Source organism: Pezoporus wallicus, unplaced genomic scaffold (genome assembly GCF_028554395.1).
Source record: "Pezoporus wallicus isolate ANWC-B61680 ecotype Strahan unplaced genomic scaffold, APGP_CSIRO_Pwel_v1 contig_8188, whole genome shotgun sequence".
NCBI lineage: Eukaryota > Metazoa > Chordata > Aves > Psittaciformes > Psittacidae > Pezoporus > Pezoporus wallicus.
In genome coordinates this window covers 2,231,968-2,257,798 of record NW_026640104.1, presented here as the reverse complement: position 1 = coordinate 2,257,798, position 25,831 = coordinate 2,231,968, and the positions used below count along the sequence as shown (strand labels likewise).

The 25,831-nt window shown below is 37.2% G+C and overlaps 1 protein-coding gene across 4 annotated transcripts in view; it reads left to right on the top strand.

Annotated features, from left to right (window-relative positions):
* WDR11 (WD repeat domain 11) overlaps positions 1-25,325 on the top strand; it is a 48,112-nt gene extending 22,787 nt beyond the window's left edge. For all 4 annotated transcript variants that reach the window (XM_057417255.1, XM_057417254.1, XM_057417252.1 and 1 more), the window contains exons 12-29: positions 3,060-3,166; positions 5,310-5,385; positions 6,879-6,987; positions 7,308-7,432; positions 7,849-7,996; positions 9,230-9,336; positions 10,107-10,221; positions 11,904-12,075; positions 13,637-13,745; positions 14,402-14,464; positions 15,822-15,887; positions 17,931-18,102; positions 18,369-18,464; positions 19,676-19,841; positions 20,743-20,840; positions 21,823-21,968; positions 22,782-22,864; positions 24,069-25,325. In XM_057417255.1, the coding sequence (XP_057273238.1) occupies positions 3,060-3,166; positions 5,310-5,385; positions 6,879-6,987; positions 7,308-7,432; positions 7,849-7,996; positions 9,230-9,336; positions 10,107-10,221; positions 11,904-12,075; positions 13,637-13,745; positions 14,402-14,464; positions 15,822-15,887; positions 17,931-18,102; positions 18,369-18,464; positions 19,676-19,841; positions 20,743-20,840; positions 21,823-21,968; positions 22,782-22,864; positions 24,069-24,223 (2,113 nt within the window). In that variant the 3' untranslated portion in view covers positions 24,224-25,325. The remainder of the gene's footprint in view (positions 1-3,059; positions 3,167-5,309; positions 5,386-6,878; positions 6,988-7,307; positions 7,433-7,848; positions 7,997-9,229; positions 9,337-10,106; positions 10,222-11,903; positions 12,076-13,636; positions 13,746-14,401; positions 14,465-15,821; positions 15,888-17,930; positions 18,103-18,368; positions 18,465-19,675; positions 19,842-20,742; positions 20,841-21,822; positions 21,969-22,781; positions 22,865-24,068) is intronic.
* Positions 25,326-25,831: the final 506 nt, after the last annotated feature.

Sequence of the window (25,831 nt, the reverse complement as noted above, 5' to 3'; positions counted from 1 at the left end):
GCCAGAGTTGTCTAGGTACTAGCAATTGTGACACTTTTTGGTGATTAAAGTGCTCTTCTGTAGAAGCTACATATTCAGTGAAAGTGAACTGGAAGCTGCATTGCAGGTACTCTATTTGCATGTCTTTAATTGCCTCATTGTATTTGCTTATTCTGAGAGATAACTGTGGGGCAGTGCTTCTCATTCTTTTTCACTGAAACTCAGCAAGTTCAAGGTTGCAACAGCATTATTTTTTGAAATTAAAATCTCACTGACTGCAACGAGAATGTGTATGGCCTGCAGGCAAAACTTGAAAATCACTGCATTACACCCAAATTTTAGCACTTTCAGCTGGTTTAGCAGTTTTGTTTAAGCTGACTCCCCTTTGGAAAGCTGCTTTGCAAACATTCATCACCTCTTCAAGAAGCTTTCCTCACATAAAGAAAGATGAATGAAAACTATTTGCCACTTCTGTCATACAGTGTTCCTGAGCTGGATTTATTTCTGTGCATTAGTAAATACATGTTAACTGGCAAGTATAAGCAGCGTTGCAATGAAATCCCATGTATTCAGAATTGAATTCTCAAGTTGCCATTACAGGCTGTACATTGATCTTAGAAATAGCATATTCAGCACTTAATTGTAATTTCTTTCTTAACCATCCTCTTCTTAAAAAGGAAAAACTTGTTCCATTGCTGATGTTCACTTTTGGCATGTAGAACATACAAATACTTGAGAAAGTAGAAAGAAAATTCTTTTTTAAATACTAAAATTTGAGGCTGAGTGTATTTTCTGATGATTGAGATTTTAATACAGTTTGCTTTTAGATAAGGTTTTATTTCCACTCCTTCCTTTCCCTTTTTCTTAGAAATCTTATAACTGTTTTGATTAGCAGCTGACTCGATATAGAGTCGCAACAATCCATGCCCAACTAGAAGAGTAATTTGTGGTTTTATCTGCTTCAGTACACTCAGCACAATTTGTTTGCATTGGAATCATTAATCAAACCTGAATCTTACCCTTGAAATAGCTGAGGCAAGTTGAGAGTAAAGAATCCCTGAATTCAAGCAACTGGTCTAGAGGAGGTTGTCGCTAGAACTAGATGATCCTGAAGGTCCCTTCCAACCCAAACCATTCTAGGATTCTGTGATAATTTCAGGTTTTAAAAGAGTGGCTGCAGTCTGAGGAATAATTTACAGCTGAATGTAACCCTTAATTCTAGTAGACAAAGATGTCTTTTATGAGGAAATTTTGCAAATTGAAATAATTCAATAGAGAAGACATTACTTGTTTCCTTCATTAAAACTTGAACCACTATCTTCAGATTCTTCATTTACATGCATGACAATAAAAAAAACCCGTACTGTTTCAGGTGCCAGCAGTTAGCTAAGCTAAGGTTTCCTTTTAATTATGAGTATCTTGTGTTTCTGTAGATTTTTATTGGTATTGACAGACTGCCTGGTAGCAGCACAGAAAAAGGACTTGTTCTGTTCAATCTGAGCTGATGAAAGAAGTATAGAAAATGCCTCAAGTCTTGGAACGAGAATGGTGACTGCTGCTGGCAATAACAATGCATTAGGAGTATTCTGTGCTTTTTCCAAAAAAACATGGTAGAATAATAGATAAAAATTAGGTGTCAGAACTGATATTTCTTCCATTCCAGAAAGCTCCTTGTATATAAGACCCTTTGGAGGCTTGCAGTGTCACACATTACTGCAGTTGTAGATTTCTGTTCAGTTATTCCTATAATGTTTCAATGCATAATTGAATACTTCTCATTTTGATTGAAATTATTCACTAACTTGAAATATTCAGGAATTCAATTGAACTTTCATAGGTCCTGGTTGGAAAAAGGACTGGGTCCTAAATTTTTAACTTTACTTGAGGATTTAGGGGAATAATGGGAATAAAGGTTCCCATTTTCTTAAAACTTGAACTAAAAAAAAGGTAAATATGGCTGTAACAAATATGTGCAAAATATTATGGGAGTGCTTTATGCTTTCACATGTATAAATTGCATTTAGGGAACTTAATACGACATGAGTTGGATTTACTGACAGTAAATCGTTCATACTGTTATTTATCTTTCTCATATTTCACATATGTTCGTGCAAGAGAGACCATGACTCTTTCAATTGATGTAACAGAAGACTTGTCCTGGAAGTAGTTAAGTAATCTATGTTTGAAGGATTGGAGAAAAACCTAAATCCATTTATCCATTAAAATGAACTTTTTTGGGGGGCCATATTAGAACAATCTCAATTTTTGTTTAAATCAGTTCCTTGATGTATTTCGCAGATAAACCATTCAGCCATTTTTGCTGGCACAAAGTGTGTGTGGGCAATAGGGAGGGAGGACTATCTGCTTTTGGAACAGTACCACCTAGTGCTGCTTCCCATTCTTTTGTGGCCTGTGGTATATTTTAAGAATTCAATTAGAATCCATATGTGCTGACAGTATGTTGTAACTTTACATCCTTGCCAGGCTTCAAGGTAATTTGGTTTTTGTCTGCCTTGGCATCATCTAAACCAACAAAAAATATTACCATGTTTTCAGTTCTCTTCTGAAAGCCTGTCAGATCTGTTCAGCGCTTCTCTTTTTTGCTAATCGGTTGTTTTTCCTCTCTCTGAACTGAAAGAATCAAGTCTACGCACACTGCTATGCATATGAATGTTTTTTCTGTGTGCTGGCAAATTCAAGTTACTTGATAGTTCTCATTTGGTAAACCACTGATTTAATCAGAGCAGTGATTTTAATCTACTCTGGTGCTGAGCGTCTGTGAGGGAGTTTTGCAGAAGTTTCCAGTGTTTTTCCCACTGAAATTTTTCTTCTAACCAAACAAGTGTAGTCTGAAAAGAAAGATCTTTAATTTAATTTGCTAACTTCATATTTACATCATAGTTGCAAATGTGCAGCTTCTTTTTATGCTTAAATATAGTGTTCCATATACTGTAAAAAAATGACTTCTGTGCTGTTTTCAAATTGAAGAATATGTATGAAAAAACCTACTGTACTTCAGCTATTTGCTAGGCCATCTGAATATTTTGGCTCATATGCTCCATGTACTCTTTTGATGACAGGGGAATTGAGTGGATAAGCTTGACTGGGTTTATTTCCTTTGCCACCTCAACACCTAACAATCTGGGGCTAGTAAGGAATGAGTTGCAGCTCGTGGACCTACCAACAGGTTAGTACTTCCTGAGAAATCTGTACAAGAAGCTGACAGATTTGCTGGGGAGTGACAAACATAAGTTCTTGCTGCCTTTTTTTTCCCATCTGTTGTCATGACAAAATAATAAAGAGGAGTTTTAACTTGTTCTGCTCCTCTGTCTTTGTGAAGCCACGTAATAAGTTCCATCTGGTTCTCTACGACAAGCATGAAACAACACCTTTGCAAAAATACCTGTGGCTTGGATTATTAAAACAATAAATACGTGTCTGCAGGAGGTTTAGAAGCATTCACACAGTATAGTGGTGTGTTGTGTTCACAAAACGCATGTATTTTCAAATGTGTTTTGTCACAGTCTCAACCCATTGTTTCATGTGTGTCTGAAATGGTGTTGAACTATTTATTGTGGTTTATATCAGCAATAGATAATTAACTTTAATGAGTAGCATAAAGAGGGTTTTTTTTAATTGGGTTTGTTTAAGCTTATGGTAGGCCAGGCATATGGCCAGAATTTGAGTGTGTGTATTAATGTAAAAAGGCTATTTTAGTAATAACATAATTTTAGAAGATTTGGAAGGGTTAAAAGATAAATAACTTTGATAGCAAACTTAACAGATGATGGGTGTTTTTTCAGCTATTCTGGCCTTAAAATGAATGACAGATATATTTATGATTGAACTCAAGAGCACAATACTGGGAGGTATAATTTGGGAGATTAGACAGCCCAAAATAGGAAGCATTGAATGATTTTAAATTATTTCTGAATGTGAAAACCTGGAGCGATTTAATTTCTAATGAAGTGCCTGAATCTTGTAACACTTGGGCTAACTCTAAATTGCTTTATGTAGCATAAAGTGAATTTTTATTTTTTTTTAAGCTTATAAAAAAAAGACCCAGTTTCTTCACTTCCAGGATGCTGCACAAGGAGGCTGTTCTTCTAACATGACAGTATTGATGCTTTTTTCTGTGTAATGTCTTTTGTTCATTTGTTTAAAATCAAAACTAAAAAAGATCTGTACTTGTAAAATTGATCTCATGTAAAATGGGATTTTGATATTTCCCTCAGCTTGTAAATCAGTATTCAAACATTTATAAATGGCAAAAGGTTCCATAGTTCCTTAGGCAACAAGTTTCAAGTAAATGTGAATATCTGAGATCTTATGCATATGCTTTAAAGCATATGCTTTGCTTTGCTTAGAAAATGTTACATTTCCTTTTTCAAAGCTTACCAGAAAGGCATAACTACTTAACTCTTTGATTGTTGGTTCTTCCATCACTATTTAGCCCAACTTTCTATTTGAGGGCTAGGAAAACTGTGCTGACTTGTATTTACTTCATAAACATGTTGACAAAATTCTCATTTATTTTTCTGAATTAAGATAAGGAAGACAATTCCTAAAATTATTCATCATTAATGAAGAAAATAGAACTGGGAGGTTTCCTGTAGCCTGGCCTCTGACATGAGAGCCCTAACCAGCATCACTGATAACTAGATGTATTCACAGGATTGGTGTAAGATAAGTAATTTAGCTATGAGCAGCCACAAGAGTGGCTAAAGTTTGAAAACTCGATGTTTTGTTGAAAGTTAAGGTGATTGAAACTTGCACAGGAGATGCTGTGATACTCTGTAGGTTAGTTATTTTAATGATATGCATATGATCTTTAATTCTGCAACCCATTGTACGGGTGGGTGAAAATTCTGTTGGGGATAAGTTTATAATGTTCTTTTAGCTGGAAAGAGAGAATGGTTCTGCTAAATGTAGAATGAGTACTTCACCATGGAATGCTTTCAGACATAGTTTATGGCGGAGTTCATTTCTCTTACAGAACTTGAAATCTATGCATGAATTTCCACCTTGGGGATTTGGGAGTGGATCTCGTTGGCTTTGACTGCAAAATTATATCTCTATATAGTTATGTAATGCTGATGATGCATCGCTTTCAGTGCTCTGGAAGTGAGTGAGGTTGTAAGTTAGAGTTTATGTGATATTTAGTCCTTTGAAATGCAGTAAAAGTTCGACAATGACAAGAGTAATATACAGCAGGTTACTTGGAGATATTCTCATTTAGTTTGTAAGCTATTTCTATTTACAAACGGAATAGTTAATAAACTAGTTTAGTTACTCTTTCTGTTTTCTCCCATGTTATTTTTGCATTCCAGGCAGGAGCATTGCATTTCGTGGGGAGCGAGGCAATGATGAGCCAGCTATTGAAATGATAAAGGTGTCTCATTTGAAGTAAGTACATTAGCCTTGTGAAGTTTATAGATTTTACTTTACTGCATGAAGATCCTCACGACTTAATAGACATAATAGAAATTCCAGGAAAAAAAAACACTCCAGAGAGCACAGAAAAATGTTCAAAGTATAAAGAGAAAAAGACTTCAGAATATTAGTTCAAAGGGCAAAAGCTGTAATGTTTGTGTGATTGACTTTCTCACTTTAGGATCCAAACACACTGCAAGATCAGTCATTAATATTTTAGGGTTTTTAAGAATTGGGTTCACTGAACAGACCTTTTGTTAATATTAGGAAGAGTAAAAGTGCTGAACAGTTTTTGTCAGTTATGAGTGTTACGACTTAATTCTCTTTTCTCTAACTTAAGGCATGCTTGAAACTAGAAGATTGGCATTAAAGGTGGGATGATTTTTGCTGTATTCATCAGTTTTTCTAACTACGTATTTCATACAGTTATTATAAACTGTCTACTGGAAAACCAGGTGTGAGGCACTGATCTTTGAGGAGTCAGCTGATAAATGACCACATTGTTTGCATCAAGTCCTGCTCATGTTTGAGATAAGGCCTGTGACAAGAGACGCTGGTCTTTATTGTATCAAAAGTAATAACAGTAGTACTCTGAGATTGCTTTCCTGTGTAAATGAAATTAAAAGTGTTGAGTTTAATATGGCACTGTCTCTAAATTTCAAAAGTGAGTGCTTTTTTCTTTACAGTGGAGAAAAAAATAATGTTCTCTAAGCTTGTATAGGAATATTTTTGGTAGTATGTATGTGAACCAGAACTGGAGGAGTTCAACCATAAAATGGTCTTATTAATGCATTAAAAATTAAGATCTGCTGTGGGCATAGTTGAAGAGACTAGACTGATAACTGAGAACAAGAAAGGATAGTTCATTTCAGTGGAGACTAATGCAGTTATGAAGGGTACATATAGCTGCAGAGCCTCTGTATTCTCAAGGTAAACATGAAAAGTGGTAGATTGAAAGTGGTGTACTCATCTACCTCCACAGATGAAAGGTCTGAAGACATAACTGTCATGTGGTTTAGTGCAAGAGGATTTTATGTTCATTTATCACTGGATTGGAGAAATGGCATGTGTCTGGATCAGATTAAGAATCAGTCCAACCTACAGCCTTAGTATGTCTTTTTGATACCTTGTGCAGTCATCAACTTGGCTGACTATGGCTAAATTAGAGGAGCTGCTGCTTTCTCTGAATGAATTCTCTGGTGTCCTTTACAGTAACTGAGCAGCACCACATGACAGAAATTTCTAATTCTTCTAGCTTTGAAAGAGGACTCATCTTCAGACACTCTTTTGCACCTCAGCAACACAATGAAATTACAACCTTCAGAGTGGGATTTCAGCCAAATTACTCTGTTTCCTTAGTTTTAGAGGGTTTCTGCAGTGGTGCCATGAACAACACGTATGAAGTGAAATGCTCAAATTAATATGGGATTGTTAATATTGATGTAATAAATTCTTACCTGTTTTAGGCAGTATCTAGCTGTGGTATTTAAAGACAAACCACTGGAGATCTGGGATGTCAGAACATGCACTCTGCTCAGAGAAATGTCTAAAAACTTCCCAATAGCGACCGCTTTGGTAAGGAATAAAATCTGCTACCTACTGTTTGTTGAATGTAGTATGTTGAGATAGTATCAAAACCTCTGAACAACTTTGCATCAAAATGTTATTTTATCTGTAGCGTACAGATAAGTTCTTTCATCCTTCCATTTTCATCTGTCATCAAATAAGAGGGAATTAAAAAACAGGTACTGGTGGAAAAATCAAGTGTGCTCCTTTGGGTGATGGAGGGAGGGATTATAGAAAGACGGTCTTCATTGAAATCATTAAAATTAACAGAAAAATCCCCAGTAAATTTGGGGAGTAAACATTTGTCTTTGCCATTCTTTTTTTCACAGGAGTGGTCACCTTCTCACAACTTAAAAAGCCTGAGGAAGAAGCAGTTAGCAGCCCGTGAGGCCATGGCCCGGCAGACGGTTGCATCAGATACTGAAGTTAGCAGCGTAGAATCTTCTGTGATCAGGTACTTTTCATTTTAATATGATATTCTGCATCTGTTGTTTTTCCACCATGTGCCGTTGTTCTACAGAACAAAGTATTTTGGAACTGATTCTCAAGTGCATAACACAGAGCAACTTAGTGGGCCTCCTTTTAGCTTTTAGATATGGTTCTTTGATGTATTGCTGGATGAGAGAAATAGAGTACCTGTTTTTCAGGTGCAGCAGTCCAGAAGTCACCTGATGCTTGAAGTAAAGCCATGAGAAGTTGCCCATGAAAGTTTCCACAAGTGTATAAATGAGTTAGCTGTTGCTCCTGGATAAATTGTTTTAAGGATACATTCATTTTTGTGCTGCCTCTATGCATTAGTTATGGAATATTTGCTTTGCAATTCTGATTTCAAGAAGGAAATACTTGTGTCTCATGGTGTTCTCTTTAAAGCTTATTACAGGAAGCCGAAAGTAAATCAGAGCTGAGCCAGAACATTTCTGCCAGAGAGCACTTTGTATTTACAGGTGCTGATTGGCAGGTTTATCATCTCACAGTAGAAGGAAACGCAGTAAAAGACAGTGCAAGAATTCCTCCTGATGTGAGTTCAAATTTCCTGTATTGTTGATGCTTTGATTTCTTTTTCTCATCTGTTATTGCCAGAAAAAAAATCAGGAATATGCCTTGTATTGACAAGTGGGCATTAATGCAGTGGTTTAAAATATGTAATTAAAATTCCAACTTCAAAAGCCATATCAATTTTAGTTTTACAATCTTAACTTTTCTATTGAAAATACAGTTGAAATCAATGAATTGATTGATCGAGCACCTCCGGTATGAAGACAGGCTGAGAAAGTTGGGGCTGTTCAGCCTGGAGAAGGCTGCGTGGAGACCTCAGAGCAGCCTTCCAGTATCTGAAGGAGGCCTATAAGGATGCTGGGGAGGGACTCTTCATTAGGGACTGTAGTGATAGGACAAGGGGTAACGGGTTCAAACCTAAACAGGGGAAGTTTGGATTGGATATAAGGAAGAAATTCTTTCCTGTGAGGGTGGTGAGGCACTGGAATGGGTTGCCCAGGGAAGTTGTGAATGCTCCATCCCTGGCAGAGCTCAAGGCCAGGTTGGACAGAGCCTTGAGTGACATGGTTTAGTGTGAGGTGTCCCTGCCTATGGCAGGGGGATTGGAACTGGATGATCTTAAGGTCCTTTCCAACCCTAACTATTCTGTGATTCTATTCTATGATTCTGTGCATTTTTTTTTAGAATTCAGAATCTTTATAGGCCCTGACTTGCTTTCTGAATAAATTACCCAACCTATTTTTAAGAATTTTAATAAAGCATATACAAAAGCTTGAATAACAAAGAGGATGTTATTGAAGCATGACTGTGTTCTGTTAATGGATTTTATCTTGCATCGTAAGGACTTGAGTGGGCTGGAGCATTCTTTTCTGAATTTTAAGTTGGCTTTTCTTTTCTTAGTTATTCTGAAGAATAGTCTTTCTTTCAGTTGTTTCTGAAGGCTTTGATAAATGGAATTTACAAATAGTAATTCTTTCTGTTTTCTTTTTTACTCTATGCTAGTATTGTGATAAACGAGGTCTGCCATTTTGATCTTTCCTTGCGACAAGAGATAAAGAATTGATTTCCATTGCTTTAAATCCCGAATTTCTTACAAGGAAATGTCTTCTGAAGCAAATATGACTGACATGATAAATGCTTATATTTGATAGAATTTGGTCTTTCATGTCATAAAATATTTAAAAAAAGAAATGTTTGTTCCTATGTTTGGCTCCATTAATCATGAGATGTTGTTCTGCTTCTTAAATATTTTCAGGGAAGTATGGGTAGCATTACATGTATTGCCTGGAAAGGAGATACCCTGGTTCTTGGAGATGTTGATGGAAACTTAAACTTCTGGGATTTAAAAGCTAGAGTATCCAGGTATGAATGCAAATTAAGTCTGACAAACATGAAATAATGCGGCTTAGAATGTTTCTCCCCACCTTCATTTTTGACTTCACTGTAGGAGGTCATCTGTAGTGTTTGAAGGGAAAAATGCAAGTATTCTGAAATACAGGTTCAGAAAATGCCTACTGTGATACAGTTCTCTGCACTTCAGCTTTTGTGTTTTCAGTTGGAGTAGATTTTTATCAGCGTTTTTAAAGTAGCTGGATAGATATTTTCTGGCCTACAAGGATGCTGGAGAGGAACTCTTCACTAGGGACTGTAGTGATAGGACAAGGGGTAATGGGTTAAAACTTAAACAGGGGAAGTTTAGATTGGATCTGAGGAAGAAGTTGTTTACTGTGAGGGTGGTGAGGCACTGGTATGGGTTGCCCAGGGAAGTTGTGTTCAAGTTCAGGTTGGACAGAGCCTTGGGTGCCATGGTTTAGTGTGAGGTGTCCCTGCCCATGGCAGCGGGGTTGGAACTGGATGATCTTAAGGTCCTTTCCAACCCTAACTATTCTATGATTCTATGTTAAATCTGCAATGGCTTCTGATAAAACATTGAGTATTATAACATTTATTTAAAGCATTTAACTTTGTAGTTTTTATAATTTGGATAGCCATTTATGTGTGTGCATAATTGATTTTTCTCCTTCTCAATCTGTACAATATCATGATCTGTAACATTCATAGGAAGGATTTAACTACCCACAAGATTAGGTACAGGATGATTGATACTAATTTTTGTGCTTTGCGTTTCTTAGGGGGATTCCTACACACCGAAGCTGGGTAAAAAAGATCCGGTTTGCCCCAGGCAAAGGAAATCAAAAACTGCTTGCAATGTACAACGATGGAGCAGAAATTTGGGATTCAAAAGAGGTGAGTGTCTCTTCTTTTGGTATGGGCTTCTTTGCAAAGTGTGCATACTACTGAAAATCAGGGCAAGTCAGTGGTTAAGTTTTAATTAGTCCTGATTTCTTGCTGACAGTTGTGTGGTAAATTTGTATGGCTTTTAGTTCCTATAAAGCATTTTTAAGCTGTCATCAGTGAAAAGTTCCTTTCACACATAAAGCCAACAGTGTCTCCGAGATACTTTTTGTCATTCTTCTGTAATGTTTTAGAGTTACATGTTGAAAATTTAAGGGGAATCCTCGATATTAGAATTCAATTTATGGACAAGAATATTTTTACTCCAGGTTTCTTAATTTCTCTGCGTAGTCAAGAGTATGGATTTGTCATTGCATGGATTTAATTTGGTAGGGAATACCAGGAAGCAGCTTGTTCATTAACATTGACCAGCTTCTTCCTCAGGAATTCTGAAATAATGATCACATACCTTCTGTGTTTGCTTCATGGGTCTTTCGAGGGATTATCCTACCATGGGGCAGGAAAGGTAATTGTACTGGTTTAACTTAGCCCCCCCGAGTAAATTCGGGACATGAGGGTATGAAATGGGAATTTGTTTTTTTTTCTGTTCACTTTGCAGTGAACACCAGCTCCAAACTTACTTCAACGCTTAATTTGAACAATGTGAAACTCTCTCTGATGATCAGAATTGGACAGCATATACAACCAACACCTGTGAATTATGTAGGCACAATAGAATGTTATCCCATGAAACATTTAAATAGTTTTGATAGCATTGGATACTCTTCCTGTAGCTGTTCCCTCTCTTTTTCTGGGACAAGGAAGAGAGTTTCCTACATGAAAGCATTTAAAATTAATTCATATTTTCAGCCAAAAATCTTTCAGAATATCTATAGAAATATTTTACTATTTTCCACGTAATCCTCTCCTGAGAACTTCATCTTTGCCTACGACCAGTTACCAATATTTCCACACTTTTCTCTAATTCTGTCACAACTGAGAGTAATCATGCTTTAGTGCTGTTGGACTTTTAATCTCTCTTAACTCCATGCTTTGCCCTAGAGTAAGTGAAACAAAACAGCAGCAGAGGCTTCATAAGTATTTCCTTATATTAACAATTATAATGTTTGGTGATGCTACAGAAGGGTTACAAAATGTCTAACTACTGACCTGTGGTTAGAAGTGCAGTTTGGAACATTTTGCATCTCTGGTTTGTGGACAATAAATCATCCTATTCCCATAATGTTATGTTAATAGTACGTCAAAATGTATTTCTGGACAAGCTCATTATTTATATGTTTGTGAAGAGCATGATTTAATTAATGAGACACTCACTTTTGCCTTGATGCGTGTTGATCAGGGACTGGAATGGAAAAGTTTAAACCAGTTTACCATGGAAGTGTTACGTCAGACAAAACACATGAGTGATACAAAAACCACAAAAGGCAGCTGTACAGCTGTGCTCAAAAGGATCTTTTCTCAGCTATCAGTTGGGAAGGATTGTTTCAGGGCAACCATATGCCCTACTCCAAGGTTTCTGAATTTCCCTGCTCTTCAGAAAAGATCAGCATTAAAATGATTTATGACTAACTTCACCTTTTACTGCAAATTCTGTGGTGTGCCTTATGGGCGTGTGGCAGAGTCTTACACTGTGTGATGGGAAGCCTACTAAAAATGAAAAATGACTTTTCAAGGTGCAAATGGTGAGCAGTTTAAGGAGTGGAAGGAACGTCAATTTCCGAATCTTGGATGTGGACTGGTGCACTTCAGACAAAGTGGTCTTGGCATCAGATGACGGGTGCATTCGGGTTTTAGACTTGTCCATGAAAGCATCATGTTTTAGAATGGATGAACAGGACTTAATAGGTATGTTGATTTCTTCCTGGCTGTTGACCGCTAGATGCTTCACTTTGAAAGTGAACCATAAAAGTGTTCAGCATTTCTATTAGAACAGAGAATTGTCCCATCTAGAGGATTAGGTGTCCCCATAGTAGGTTTTTCATAGATGCAGATAAATTTTTTCAGGCTTAGGTCATATAGGTGTGTTTTTTGTGCATGTTTAAGCTCCTGAATAAACTATACTTTTGAGTATCTTAATTGCAATAAAGATAACAAAATAAGAGGCTTTTTGTACAAATTTCTAGCAAGTTGACCTAAAAATCCTGGATACATCGAGTATCAGTACCTACATTGCTTAAACTCATCACATGATTTTGAAAGATTTCTTAACGTGTGAAAATGTCTTTTTGAATATTCACAGAGATCAAAAGCAGTTTGTAGACTGATCTGTTACTTTTCAAAGTAGATTTTCCCACTGAACTTTAAAATAGCCATATTGGTGCTGTTTGACTTTTTTGGCTGTATCTTTAAGAAGGGAATTTAAATATTGAACTAGCTAAGCTACATTTTTTTATTACTGATGTTCCAAATAACTGCCTTTATTTTGGTCTTTTTTTGGTCAATCCTGCCTTCACTCATACAATTTCCCTAACATAAGACATATGTAATAAAGACATATGTAATAAAATTACAGTGTGGGGGGCTCTGGTGTGGGACGTTTGAGGAAACACATAGTTTATCACAGCTATTTTTACTATCAAATAAATTCTGTAATATTAAGCTATAAAACTTAATGTTCTAAATCCAAGCACACTGAAATTGGGATATGCCAGGATTTAAGGCTGCCTGTGATTTAGCTGTCCTTCTGCCTCTATACCGTGGTAACCTTTTAATTACAAAGTCACAATGAAAAGATTCCTTTATCATTCAGTGCACATGAAGTATAGGGAATTGCTGAATATTTAATAATGTAGCGGGTTGATACTTATTTTTTTACTTAGTGGGTAATGTTTACTGTGTTTATCATGCAAACCTTGTACTGAATAGACTTACTGCCTTAAAGTTGTATGATTAGCATATAACTATATAGCACAGTTAGTGCCATGATTTTAATGTTATTTCTTTACTAATATAGACATGTATTAAACTACACACTATTCTTATCAGATAGGGGGTATTTATCCTTGTATAATGCTGTAGAAACTACAGTTGTAAACTAAAACTAGAACATGCATTGTGGTAGATTTTGGTATAGCTGTACTTACTCTCCAGCACGTCCTTGTAGTAGCAATAATCACTGTATACAGCTCTACTTAAATGTATTCCAGGAATCTGGCTAAGCTTAATATGGAATGTCCTGAAACTCTCATTTGAGCATGGTTGATAACCCTCTACCTTCAATGAAATGTTTTTGCTTGTGTGTAAAGATAATCTTTTATGTCTAGTAAGCCATGCTGTGTGTATGAAAAGACAGTGATTTATGAGTTTCTTCTGGTGCTTGAAAACAAGGTGGTACATTTTATGGTTACTGAACACAGTGCTATTGCACATTAGCTGCTCAACAATGAATCTTTCCCTTTTATTTCAGAACCTGCTTGGTGCCCCTATCTGCTTGTTCCAAGGGCTTCATTAGCTTTAAAAGCATTCTTGTTGCATCAGCCGTGGAATGAGAAATATTCTCTAGATATTATAAACACGTAAGAAGAAATATGTATCTGTATGTAAAATGTTACTGTTGTTTCTAAGCCTACATCTTTTGCTAGTCTTTCTGTGCAAGTAACTGTTTTAGACATATAAGTTTCCTCACTCTTTGAGACAGTCAAGAAAATAATAGCTTCAGTATTTATTAATAAAAATAATTAAGGAGCTTTAAGGTGAAGTATTTTATTTATTCTGACTTTCAGTAGAACTTGGCTATTGAAAATTGCTCTCTAAGGTGCTGGCAGGATTTTTGCGTAGGCCTGGCTTTACTTTTAGGGAGCTGTGCTTCACATCATAGTTGGAGCACCTTTTTGTATCCTTTATTGTGTTTATATACCATTGGTAGTCGCATATCAATGGGTTTGGCATTGGCGTTTTCATAAAATTCAAGGTTCATGAAGAGAAGTGGTGAATGAAAGATTGGTGGCACTGACTGAAGTTGAGAGAAAGCAAACCAAGTTTTCACTGCTATTTTGGAACTAGAAAAAGAATCTTGAATCTTAGGCTTACCCTAAGAATATGAAAGGTTATTTCTATATATGTGCTTGTGTTTTTCTACTACCGGTAACACTTCTTAATTTCAGATAATTCTGTCATTTTTGGTAATATAGGAAACCTGTTTACTTCTTTTCTTTTTTTCTTTTTTATCCAGGGATTATCCAGAGAATGAAAATATTAAAAACCTCCTTCAAGAGCAGTTGAATTCGTTGTCCAAGTAAGAATTTTCCTTATTAATATTTGAGTAAGCTAGGGAATTCAGGGAAGGCAAAACCCCTGAATCTGTGGCAGTTAACAACTTAATGTAGAAAGAATGCTTTTTGCCTCTCTAAAGATAAGCTTGAGTAATGACAGCTTTTATTTTAAACACACTTAAGTTTTATTTTTATGTAGTTTTTCAAGGTGGTGCTTTATTCATTTTATTGAGGATATTATTTTTTATTTCTTTTTTTCTAATTAAAAATACACCATAATACAATCTGAACAATATATTTTTTTTAAATAAGCAAACTCTCTCAAAATGGTTTGTTCAGTACTGACTCAGTGCTTAAAATGCATTGTTCTGAATATATGTAAAGCGTGATGGAAATCAATATTGAATTTTTAACATGGTTTTACTATAGTAGTGTCTGACAAGAACAGTTTCAAAGGCACTGATTAGGGTTAGTATATAGTTTGTAACTGACCACTGAGCATTCATAATTCTTTGGCAGTAATTCTCAGTGATGTTTGGTTCTTTGATGTTGGTCCAGACTTCATTGGACACTGGTGCTTATATACCCCAAGGTTTGCTGCGATATTTAAGCTCTGAGGAAGAAAAGGCAAACAATTGTAAAAATCCTTTATTGGAGATATACTTCCAAGGTAATATTTTTGCAAATTGTTCTGCTTACACGGAAAAAAGATTTTGATATTCCATTTAAACTATGAAAAGTTTGGGTTGAAATGTGGCTTTCAGCAACCTGCTCTAGTGGAAGGTGTCCCTGCCCATGGCAGGGGGTTGGAACTGGGTGAGCTTTAAGGTCCCTTCCAACCCAAACCATTCTGTGATTCTATGATATTTAAAGAAAATAAACAGAAGGTTTTCCATTTTCCTTGTGTTCTTTTATTTAGTAGGATACAAAAGATAACTTTTTTATTCAACTTGAAACATGTAGAAAACCTGAATTCATGTACATGGATATCATGGACTGTGGCACTGCAGAGTTGCAAAATTACTTGTAATTGAATTAATTGTGTAATTTGTAGAATCACTGCAGAGTAATTTATTGCTTTGTGTACACCCTTGTGGTCACTCCCTTTATTACATGAATAATGGGTTCCTGATGGACTCACTGTTTGTATTTAAACTGAGTGACATGTCTCTTGAGGTCAGTTTCAGATTATGTATACTTCCTTGTATTGTTTTGATAGACACATTTTTTCATTTCAGAAAAGAAATTGTGTATTTTGGGGTTTGATTTTTTTGGTGATAACATCCTACATCCTATTTCTGTTCAAAACCAACCAATAACAAAAACTTGCACAGCATTTTACAGGTTGTTCATGGCCTTCTCTTTATCTCTTTTTTGCAGTGACATAAAGAAACTTTTGCTTGATCCAGATTTTACTCTCTTGCAAAGATGCCTCCTAGTTGCCAGGTAGTAAAGATTCAGATAACTACATCAAATGTTTCCTCATAAGTCTCGATCCTATTAATGTATGTAAATGTGTTGATGTGTAAGTACTCAACTAACTCTTTTTTAACTCAGTCTAATTCCTAAACCACTTATCCCTGTATTAAGAGTGTTTTTAGGGCTGAAAATGGCAATGTTACCTCACTGAAGCAGTTTTGGTTTACTTGCTGCATGCAGAGAACTTCCTTGTGTCTCAGCAGTTCTTGCACAAATGCGGTTCTCCTGCCTACATTGCATTTAGTTTTACAATGAAAATCAACAAGGTGCTTGATGACAGCCAGCATGGTTTCACTAAGGGGAAATCCTGCCTCACCAATTTGGTGGCCTTCTATGATGGGGCTACAGAACTGATGGACAGGGGTAGAGCAGTTGATGTCATCTACCTGGACTTGTGCAAAGCGTTCGACACTGTCCCACACGACATCCTTGTCTCTTAAATTGGAGAGACATCAATTTGATGGATGGACCACTGGGTGGATAAAGAACTGGCTGGATGGCCGCACACAAAGAGTTGTGGTCAATAGCTCAATGTCAGGCTGGAGACCAGTAACGAGTGGTGTCCCTCAGGGATCGGTGTTGGGACCGGTCTTGTTCAACATCTTCGTCGCTGCCATGGACAGTGGGATTGAGTGCGCCCTCAGCAAGTTTGCCGATGACACCAAGCTGTGTGGTTCGGTTGATACCCTGGAGGGAAGGAATGCCATCCAGAGGGACCTTGACACGCTTGTGAGGTGGGCTGATGCCAACCTCATGAGGTTTAACCATGCCAAGTGCAAGGTCCTACAGCTGGGTCGGAGCAATCCCAGGCACAGCTACAGGTTGGGCAGAGAAGAGATTCAGAGCAGCCCTGCAGAGAAGGACTTGGGGGTGTTGGTTGATGAGAAAATGAACATGAGCCGGCTTCAGTGTGCACTCGCAGCCCAGAAAGCAACCGTATCCTGGGCTGCATCAAAAGCAGCGTGACCAGCAGGTCGAAGGAGGTGATCCTGCCCCTCTACTCTGCTCTCAAGAGACCTCACCTGGAGCATTGTGTGCAGTTCTGGTGTCCTCAGCATAAAAAGGACATGGAACTGTTGGAACAAGTCCAGAGGAGGCCACGAGGATGATCAGGGGACTGGAGCACCTCCTGTATGAAGACAGGCTGAGGAAGTTGGGGCTGTTCAGCCTGGAGAAGAGAAGGCTGCATGGAGACCTCATAGCAGCCTTCCAGTACCTGAGGGGGGCCTATAGGGATGCTGGGGGAGGGACTCTTCATTAGAGACTGTAGTGATGGGACAAGGGGTAATGGGTTAAAACTGAAACAGGGGAAGTTTAGATTGGATATAAGGAGGAAATTCTTTCCTGTGAGGGTGGTGAGGCACTGGAATGGGTTGCCCAGGGAGGTTGTGAATGCTCCATCCCTGGCAGTGTTCAAGGCCAGGTTGGATGAGGCCTTGGGTGATATGATTTAGTGTAAGGTGTCCCTGCCCATGGCAGGGGGATTGGAACTGGATGATCTTAAGGTCCTTTCCAACCCTAATTATTCTATGTTTCTATGCCCAGAAATGTAATTCAAAACACACAATGGTATGTTTGCAAATAGGTGAAGGCCTGATTTTTATTTCAGATATGTTTGTTCTTTGTTGTTCTGTCTAAACTGTAGCTTATTTTAGTCTGTCTCTATTCAGGGCTGTTTTTCATACTTAATCACTAATATCCTCTTTCAGTTACAGGAAAGTTCCTAAGTGTAAAATATTAATAGAATATCAGTTTCCACATACTTATATGTTGAACATTCGCTGAGTTTAATTGCTATTGTAACAATCATCTGCATAGCCTCTTACTTACCTAGCTTGCTGACTGTCATTCCTTAATCTTATCTTGTTTATCCCATTGATAATGCAAAGTACTTGTGGTGTACACAAGAATGAATGGTCCTTGTAGAAAGATATTTTAAACTGTATGATATTTTTATGCTACATATAAAAAATACAAACGTATTTCATGTCCTGATTTGCATCTTCTCAGACTGTATGGAGATGAATCTGAACTGCATTTCTGGACTGTTGCTGCCCACTATCTGCACAGCTTATCCCAAGAAAAGCCAGCAAAACAAATAGACGCAGCTATCCTTCAAGAACAGCTGGTTAATCCCTTGGATATATGCTATGACATACTGTGTGAAAGTCACTACTTCCAGGTATTCTGAGGAATTAGAAAATATATGTATTAAGAATGTCATCAGCACAATAAATGCTCCGCATTGAAATCTTACTTACTAGCTTTTCTCTGTACGTATTTCACTGTTATTAGTAACATACCACTCTGGGTTAAATCACTCCTCATTATTTAAAATTAAAGGGTGTACCAAAAACTCTCAAAATACTTCCATATCTTGTAAACGCTTTGTTTTTATTTATTTCTTATGGTAATCTTACATTTCAAATATTTTTCTTCTTCATGCAGAAATTTCAATTGGAAAGGGTGAATCTCCAGGAAGTGAAGAGATCAACATATGATCATACCAGGAAATGTGCTGATCAACTTCTTCTCTTGGGCCAGGTTTGTGGGTAATATTTGAATTTTTTATTCTTCTTCCCTGTCCATTTTATGTACTTGCCCTGTTCAAGTAAGGCTTTGTCTGATTCATATGTACTGTTTCATACTTTTATTCACCCAGTGCACGTTTTTTGCTGTCTTAATGCGTTACTGCACTGCAGACTGTGTGGAGTGACACAGTGTATGGTAATATTTGTTGTTACCTCCTTCAAGACTATTCCATTGTCATGGGAACCCTAAAAAAACTCCTTTTAGGTAACAAAGGATAAACCTAAGCTTTTGGCAGATCTGTACTGAGCAGTTAGACACTGTACAGAGCTGCTTACTGGCACTGTGTACAGTAAAGCTCAAGAGCTGTTCCCTGCAAGTGCAGGTGTGCTGCATCCATTTCCAAAAATAGCTTTGGTATTGCTGGCTTGAACTTAGTTGATTTCTGTGTCACTTTGCATTTGAGCATGTCAACACATGTTACCAGTAGAAAATGCCAGAAATACTTACTCTGTAGATAGTAAGTTTAAAATGCCAGTTTCTTGAACTTCTAAAATGCCAGCTTATTGAATCACTGGATTTTAATATGTATTTAATGGGGCTTGTCATTATTTCTGTGATTATCTAAGCCTTCAGTTTGACTGGCCTCACCAAAATGACCCCTCTAGAAGTTAGGCACCTCATTTTAGGAACAGGCAGAGGTGACATGCCTATAGTGATTCATTCCATTTGGAGACAGGTGTCTGCAGGCAATGTAACAAGCCCCACTGATTAGGTGCTCAGCTGTATGTTAGCTGTAACTTACATTTTAAATGGATGAATTCTACCTTTGTTTTAAAATAACAGGAATTGAATCAGTCCTTCAGATCCTGGCCAGTTTCTGCATCTTTACAATTTTATTTCTTCTCTGCCTATTTTAAATGCTTCTCCTCTTTTTATAACTCTGCAAAAGTATATGTAAGCAAAGAAATAAATATTCTCTCCTAGAAATGTTGGTCTGTGATTAAACATTATATTCATGATGGGGTTTTAAATGTTATCCTACTGCATATGTTTAATTGAAATAGAATCCTAATTATTACTATTCTGGTAGATATTTTTGCACTCTAATTTAGAATAACTTTCACTGGTATTTGTTCCATGTCTTTAAAAGGGTAGAAATATTACGTCTTTAACCAAAAGTAAATATGTTGTGATCAAAGTTACATTTTTGTTTCTCTTGCCAGACTGACAGAGCAGTGCAACTGCTGTTAGAAACGAGTTCGGAGAATGCACATTATTACTGCGATTCACTCAAAGCTTGTTTGGTCACAACTGTCACCTCATCAGGTCCATCTCAAAGTACCATTAAACTGGTAGCAACCAACATGATAGCCAATGGAAAGCTCGCAGGTAAAAAGCAACTTTAATTCTCCATTTGCTTATAAACCAGTAATTCTGAACATTATTAAGGCTGCTAATGGACATGGGAGAGATGTCCTGTTGTAATAGATCTTATATGTTGCATATGTAATAGTATGTACTACCTGGAGTAGTTACCACAAAAATAATCACTAGTTGTAAAGTTCAACTTATTTGGATTAATTTTCATTGGAAAGCATATTTCTGGAGTAATTTCTCTTAGCAGTTGTTTGCACAAAAAGAGGCCAAGCCCTTAGAACCATGTATTTTTACATTTTCCTAATTAAAGAATTAATTAGAAATTGGTTTCTTATTACTGAAGTTTAAATATGGAGTTACTTTCCTTTCCCGTTCAGAATTTGTTTCAAAAAGTGTGTCTACATGCACATACAGGTTAATTTTGCTCCATGGAAGAGATGTTCACCATATGATGATTAACTGAAATACTCAAAGACATGCAGAGGAAATACAATTGTCTGTACTTGCCTGAAAAAAATATTCTGTGGACAAGTAACAGTTCACTGTTAATAATTACACTATGGGCAACATTAAAATAAAGGATTAGCTGTGAAATCTGTTTATAAGACTTACAAACACCAGTATCTCTTTATGATGATAAGTCCAGTGAACCCTTTGTCATTTGTATTTAGGAGAAAGATAAATGAGAGATTTGTGAGGTCTTTCTAAGCCCTGTAGCCCAGAACGAAAAGATACAAAAACTGACAGCCAGCTTATATGGAGAGCTGGATGGTAGAAATCAGGAGGTTTCTACATCTTCATATGCTAAGAAGTATATAGTGATCATTTTCTGGGGAGGAATGACCTGCTCACACTTATATTGCAACTCTTTTATTCCTTTAACTTATTATATAGTGTGCTTTTCATTTTCCAGAGGGTGTACAGCTGCTGTGTCTGATTGATAAGGCTGCTGATGCCTGTCGTTACTTGCAAACTTACGGCGAATGGAATCGTGCAGCGTGGCTTGCAAAGGTCTGCAATTTCCTCATTTTCAGTTTGCTAACAGAAACGACCTACTTAGTATATATAGGTGGGAAGGCTGATGAGGATGCTGAAGTTCTCCAAAGTTAGAAGCCTAAAAACCAATCTGAAATACCATCATCAGTTCTTTCCATGTGTTAAGCTATAAAAAGCCAATCCATTCAGTAAGTGTTGGCAGATTCTTCATCAGCCTTTTGGCTACAGAAGTCTGCCTTGGTTGTCCAAATGATAGGACTGGGGCCTAATAATGGTTAGAATACTTAATTTTCTAATTTTTGAGCAGTGGTTTATGAAGTTGCATACAGCTGCAGCAGTACAGAATTCCTGATAAAGTACAAAAAAATCCCCATTCCTGGAAGTGAATAAATAATTTGGCAGTGACATGCTGAGCTCCAGCTAGCCTGTGTGCTGACTTTAAAGTTAGCACCAGCCACATAAATTTGCATCAATTTCTGTTTTGCTATGCAGACATTATTATAGTAAAAGTACCTAGAAACAGGATCAATTCTCCAAATTAAAACGGACAGGAGTCAGTAAGCATGATCTGTCTGTGCCCCTTAATTAAAGTTTCTGTTATGTTTCCTGCAGAAAGTGTGGAAAAAGTCATGCTCAGATTTTGTAAATCAGTGAATCCTGCTCTTAAGGACAAAACATACTTAAGTCTTCAGTATAGGATAAAGACTTCCAGCTTCTTGATGCTTGGGCTTTTAGAAAAGCCTTGTGGTAAAGATAGTGTTAATTACATGTAAATGTGGAGTGAGCTGAGTGGAGTATTTTTATGCCTATATATTTCTAATTTTCCTTTATATTAGATTAATTCAAGGGATAAGTGTACTTTTGAAAACAAAACTCGTTCATTTCAGATGCTTTTACTTCTGCCCAAAGCATTTCACTGAAAAAATGGAAACAGAAGCAGAATGCTGTCTTTAATTAGCAACTGAGAATTCATCACTCGCTTTCCCATCTTATAAAGGTTCGTCTGAACTCAGAGGAGTGTGCTGATGTGTTAAAGCGCTGGGTAGATCATCTTTGCTCTCCACAAGTCAACCAGAAGTCCAAAGCCATTCTTGTCCTCTTATCACTTGGATGCTTTACAAAAGTAGCAGAGATGCTGCACAGGTAAAGATGAAACAGTGCATTCTGTATTTTCCCTTGGCCAAAGTTGTTATTTAAGCATTTATAACATGGGGAGGAAGGGGGTCTGCAGTTTCTGACATTTGTTTCTATTTTACCATGTTTTTCTTTAATGAACTCAGCAGTGCATCATTTCTGTGTGCTGGAACTGATGTTTCTGTTGCAATTTCAGGAAACACACTGGCATTTAAATTTACTGCAGGCTTTAAGTTTGCTAGCACCCCACTGACCAAGCAGTAACAACTTATAATAGCTATGATTATTTTTGAGTTGAGACTTCATCTTTCTAAGTTTTGCATTAAATGTCAGTTCCTTAAGTGCAGGGAGGAGGGGGAGATGTAAGAACTTGGGGAGAGGGCAGTGCCAGACTAACGGGTACAGGAGGAACATAAGGCAGGACATGGGAGCAGTATGACTTGTTCCTATATACAGCCTGGGAGCAGCATAGCAGCATTCACTGACATGAGGAAAGCACTCAGCACTGTCCTGATGTAGTGAAACCTTAAGGACTGTGAAGCATGAAGGTGAAGAGAGCGAAGTACAGCAGCGTTAGAAAATGAGAACAGTGCGTTCTGTGAGAGTGTGAACATGTGCCATAGTGGTGGCTAAATGGTGATACTGTTTAACCTTGGTGATGATCAGAAGCCTGTTCAGGTCTCAGTGCAGAATTGCTTTGCCACTCCACACCTAGGTGCAAAGTTTTAGAAAGCCTGTGTGCGAGTGTTTTGATGCAATGCCTTGGAATACTTTTCTGTTTTGTGTCCTAACAAATCATTCTCTTTTTTTTCCATTTACCAGTATGAGATACTTTGATAGAGCAGCTTTATTTGTGGAAGCTTGTCTGAAGTACGGGGCATTTGAAGTTAATGATGATACAAATATCCTTTTGTTTGGAATTCTGTTTTTGCATCTCTGTACTCATACACAGTGAGTATGCGTGTGCCAAGGTTAGATGAATTCACCTGCACAGAAACAGGAGTTCCTACTTTTATTTTCCAGGTTATGTAGTTTGAAGGAAGTGTGAGGAAAGAAGTGAAAAGGAGTCGCTTGCATAAACCCATAACGTTACCTCCTCGTGATGCTTTGTGAGGCCTGTGGCACTGGAAGCAAACTAAAAGTGAAAAAAACAATCATAAGAGAGAAAAGAATGGATGATAAAATGTTATTTGCGAAGCTTTGAAATTATTCTATTACTGCAGCCTGTGTAGTGAAATGATAGAATCACAGAATGGTTTGGGTTGGAAAGAACCTTAAGATCATCCAGTTCCAACCCCCTGCCATGGGCAGGAGTGCCTCACACAAGACCATGTTGCCTAAGGCTCTGTCCAGCCTTGCCTTGAACACTGCCACTGATCTGTTCATTTATCTTTTAAACACTGTATGTCAGGTGAAAAATAATCCCTTCATCGAACACCTACATCAACATAGTATTGTAGTGATTGAAGTCCTTCGTGGAGGAGTCAGTTCTGAGGCAGGGAAAACAAAATTAAAGGTCAAGATCGGATGAGCTGAAAATGTCCTAAGTGTTTTTAAAAGTATCTGAAGTATCACTACAGTCTGCACATCCAGCCTGGTGTTCTGGAAGCTGAACAGTTGCTCTAATGTTTGTATTGTATGCGGTAAATAATAATGCATGTGTAAATAATACCTGGTAGGATTTTATAAAGCCATCACTGCTGTCAACTTGTAAATAAAAGAAGCCACTAATAAGTCATTTAGATAACTCCAGATCTAATTAGCACCTGTAGTATGTAGTATGACCTTGTAGTCATACTTGTAGTATGGCCTTCTTCATTGCATTTGCAAGTTATGACATGTTGTTATGGCAGGTAGTTATGGATGTCTGGAATGTATCTGGTTTAGTTTATAGCACTCTGCATATTGCCTGATAAATTCTAATATGCATTCAATAATAGAATTTAAAGCAACTTCTGTCTTTAATTGTGGTGTAAAACATTGGTTTAGCACAATCGGTAGCAATGTTCAGCGTTTTCAGCTGGGGGAAGCTAAGGAGTGAGAAGAAAAAAACCAGAGTTTTTTCATTTTGCTACTAATTTGTGTTTTCCTTAATGCTTCATTTACATAAATTGATCCATGCTGTATATGCGAATTATGCCAGAAGCTTGAAGCTGCTGGGCTTTAAGCAGGGAGCTCTTCTCTTTGCCTCAAAAGCAGGGGAAAGCGGTAAAGAGTTACTGACTGAGCTCAAACAGCCTAAAGAAGAAGTGACACAAGAGTAAGAATTTCATGTTCCTGAGGAGATCTGGGTTGTCTGTCAGACTGAGATTCTGCTGTGTGAAAGTACACTTTTCTCTCGGATCACTGTAATAACTGGTATGTGTGATTTGAGCAAATATTGTTAGATGTGGGTGGAGGTGAGATGAAGAACTGTTTCATGTTCATTTTTGTGTTGAAATTGTCTCCAGTTTCACGGGAGGGGAAAGAAGCCCGTGATAAAATTATACAAGAATATTTCCAACTTCTTCAACTCTAGCAGAAATCAAATTGAGAAATGTGCTGAAAGAGTTCTATGCATGTGTAAAAGTCTCGTCCATTTAAGTCTAAAAATCAAATCTTTTTGGTTCTTTACTGCTGTTGTATTTATATGTATAAATAAGTCAATCTGTACTATAAAAATATAAATATATTTAAAGATTAAATGTAGATCCCAAAACACACAGTTCTTTCCTGGAACATTGTGTTTGCTCAGTCTAATTTTCCTGTTTAAAATTACTGTCATGTTCAATCAGTTCAATGTATGTGATTTCTGTAACTGTCTGTAATGGCATCTTTAACAAGTTTACTTATGGAACATTCCAAAACTCCATGAAACATCCTGGTTTTTCAATTAGAGTGATGTTATATTCTGTTTTATTCTCAAATGTGCACTCCCTGCGCTCTTTAGGGACTAAATTCTGCCTTGTGTTGAGTGGTGGATGGGAGACGATCCTACTTCAAAAGCAAGGTAGGGGCCTGCAGAATATTCAGGAGACTTATGCTGTCTCCATGGTTAATTGTTCTGTTTCTTATTTGAATGTGTGACTAACCCTAGGTAAAAAAGCCCAAATGCTGGCTTCTTAATTAGTTACTTTTTATGCTAACAATCTTATGGTCCAGATACTTAAGGATGCCACCAGTAATGTATTTTCTCATTTTTGTGCCAGTATTTAGATTTTCCTTTGCATTATTGTTTCTTATGTCACATGTACCTTTTCTGTTTATTGCTGATTGACTGAGAAATTTCACAGCTGAGGAGTGGATGCTGATGTTCAGTCCCCCTTGTAAATTGAAGACTCTGGCATGTGAAAATCTGTCTTGGCTAAAAAATAAACCTGTTTTTTTTTAAACCAAGTTGTTGGAGCCACTGAAGTTTAGTATGCAGTAGTGAAGAGTTGTATCATGTAAAAGGTCTTTCATTTGGGTGTAATTCATGCATTGTCTACTTAAAGTCATAGTGCATTGGATTCTCCTTGTGTTCGAGTATTTGTGGATACGTATTCTACACTCCTTCCTGGAGGAGCACCAGCGTCAGGACATCTCTAACTCCATAAGCCTTTTAGTTCATACCTAAAATAGCATTTCTGGTAAAAGTTGAAATTAGGCTTTTCAATAATGATGCCTTTTATACAAATTGAAAACGGGAGTTTCATCACTCTAAGCATAAAAGTGTTTTAACTGCAGTTTATCTTACTTCTTTTTGCCATACCTTACGTATACCATAAAATCCTTTCTGTTCAATGCAGTATGGACAACACTTATGTAGTGACTTTAGCTTGGGCAGATAAGTCTACAGTGAAGTTTGCCTTAAGTATCAACTGGTGAGCAGCAGAGCAGAGCAAAATTAATTG